The sequence below is a fragment of the Anarrhichthys ocellatus genome, unplaced genomic scaffold, assembly GCF_004355925.1.
Source record: "Anarrhichthys ocellatus isolate YVR2014 unplaced genomic scaffold, GSC_Weel_1.0 scaffold9015, whole genome shotgun sequence".
Lineage (NCBI taxonomy): Eukaryota > Metazoa > Chordata > Actinopteri > Perciformes > Anarhichadidae > Anarrhichthys > Anarrhichthys ocellatus.
The window spans coordinates 1-1512 of record NW_022288989.1 but is presented as its reverse complement, the minus strand read 5'-3'; the positions used below and the strand labels follow the sequence as shown (position 1 = coordinate 1512).

Below are 1512 nucleotides of genomic sequence, written 5' to 3'. Positions count from 1 at the left end.
AAAACTGCCCCAATTATTTTGTCGACTTTGACCCGACAGGTGAGCAGAGAGACAAAGTGGTTGTTGCTCCGCTGATATCTTGTCAACCCTCACATTCACTTTTAATCCTCTGTTGATTGCATTTAAAGTAACTGGACTTAATCACATAATTGCTCTTTACAGAAAAGGCGACCAAGTACTGTAAAGAAGATGGTGAGTGGTTTCACCACCCAGAGTCCAATAGGATTTGGACCAACTATACACTGTGCGAAACCACCCATGAGAAGAGACTGACGGTAAAGTATTGTTGATGAAATAAACTTTACATCGTATATTTAATATACAGATATGCATATAGGTTCAATACTGAAAGTTCAAGACACGTGGTGACACTGGTACATGGTTTCCAATGCTCAGAACATATGCAGGATAATTATTAGCTTTGGGATTTCAGGGGGTCAGCCACACACACAGCAGTAGTACAGTAAAAACACAATAGAGATACAAGTGATGTCAAGGTTTATACTCAAGGCATGTAATGGGAGCAGTAACTTTTGATCCATTATAACGGTACAAAGTAGTGTTAGGATACAAAATTGTACGAATTAGTCTAAATTGAAGGTGCAGCTACATAAGGTGGCATACTAATTGTGAAAAATTAGCTTTCCACCAAAGCTCCCAGCATCTAAACAATTATTGTAGTTTAATTTGCCTAAACAGTTTGACCCGCAGCTCTGGCCACAAGGGATTATTGTGGATCAGGAATTGAGTCACACTTTTGGTAAATTCTCATTTTGTCTATACATTTTTTTGTTTGTTGCAGAAACAAATGCGTGAGAATGTATACACGTGCCACCAGAAATTAATTCGAGACCCACCTTTTAACAAATCAGGTACTGATACCGTCTACTTAAACTACTGTACTGTGTTAATCTGAGAGGGGGCATGATGGTGCGACCAAGAGACCGGTAAACATTTGTCATCATGTTTTTTTGGCTTCGTTGACGTTGCAGGGCAGCACTGCAGTCGTAACTGGGATGGCTGGTTGTGCTGGGACGACACTCCAGCGGGAACCTTCGCCTCCCAAAACTGTCCAGATTATCTTCTTGACTTTGAACCCACAGGTGAGAATTTTGCTTTTGTTTTAAAGGTCGTCTGATATCTTGTTAATCTCTTCTGACCTTATTGTCCTGTATTTGGAGAAGATTGACTATAAAGTTGCTGTGAGGATTGATTTGTGAATCTAATTGGAACACAGCTGCACAGATTTATAGACTGAATGTAGAGAATTTGTAACATACAGTATAATTCATCACATATTTGTTCTTTTTTAGAAAAGGCCACTAAGTACTGTGGAGAAGACGGGCAGTGGTTTCACCTTCCAGAGAGCAACACGACTTGGACTAATTATACACTCTGTGCTGTCAACAATAAGGAGAGGTTGAAGGTAATGTATCCTGATGTACTGTATTAACTATGCATCCAGGATTTATTGTACAGATTATGATTCTCGGTAATTAAGCTTAATAACAA

At 39.3% G+C, this 1512-nt stretch overlaps 1 protein-coding gene across 1 annotated transcript; it reads left to right on the top strand.

The window, feature by feature from the left end:
- The first annotated feature begins 6 nt into the window (after nt 1-6).
- LOC116380817 (calcitonin receptor-like) lies at nt 7-1502 on the top strand. Its single transcript, XM_031842662.1, has 5 exons — nt 7-39; nt 163-275; nt 803-872; nt 993-1103; nt 1314-1502. The coding sequence occupies exons 3-5, from the start codon at nt 809-811 to the stop codon at nt 1451-1453; spliced, it is 315 nt and encodes a 104-aa protein (XP_031698522.1). The 5' UTR covers nt 7-39; nt 163-275; nt 803-808; the 3' UTR covers nt 1454-1502.
- The last annotated feature ends 10 nt before the right edge of the window (nt 1503-1512 follow it).

Excerpts from the sequence above, each read along its gene's own strand:
- LOC116380817 (XM_031842662.1), top strand. The coding sequence starts at position 809 with ATGCGTGAGAATGTATACACGTGCCACCAGAAATTAATTCGAGACCCA. Across the intron at positions 873-992 it reads CCCACCTTTTAACAAATCAG|GGCAGCACTGCAGTCGTAAC; the intron begins GTACTGATACCG and ends TTGACGTTGCAG. Across the intron at positions 1,104-1,313 it reads TCTTGACTTTGAACCCACAG|AAAAGGCCACTAAGTACTGT; the intron begins GTGAGAATTTTG and ends GTTCTTTTTTAG.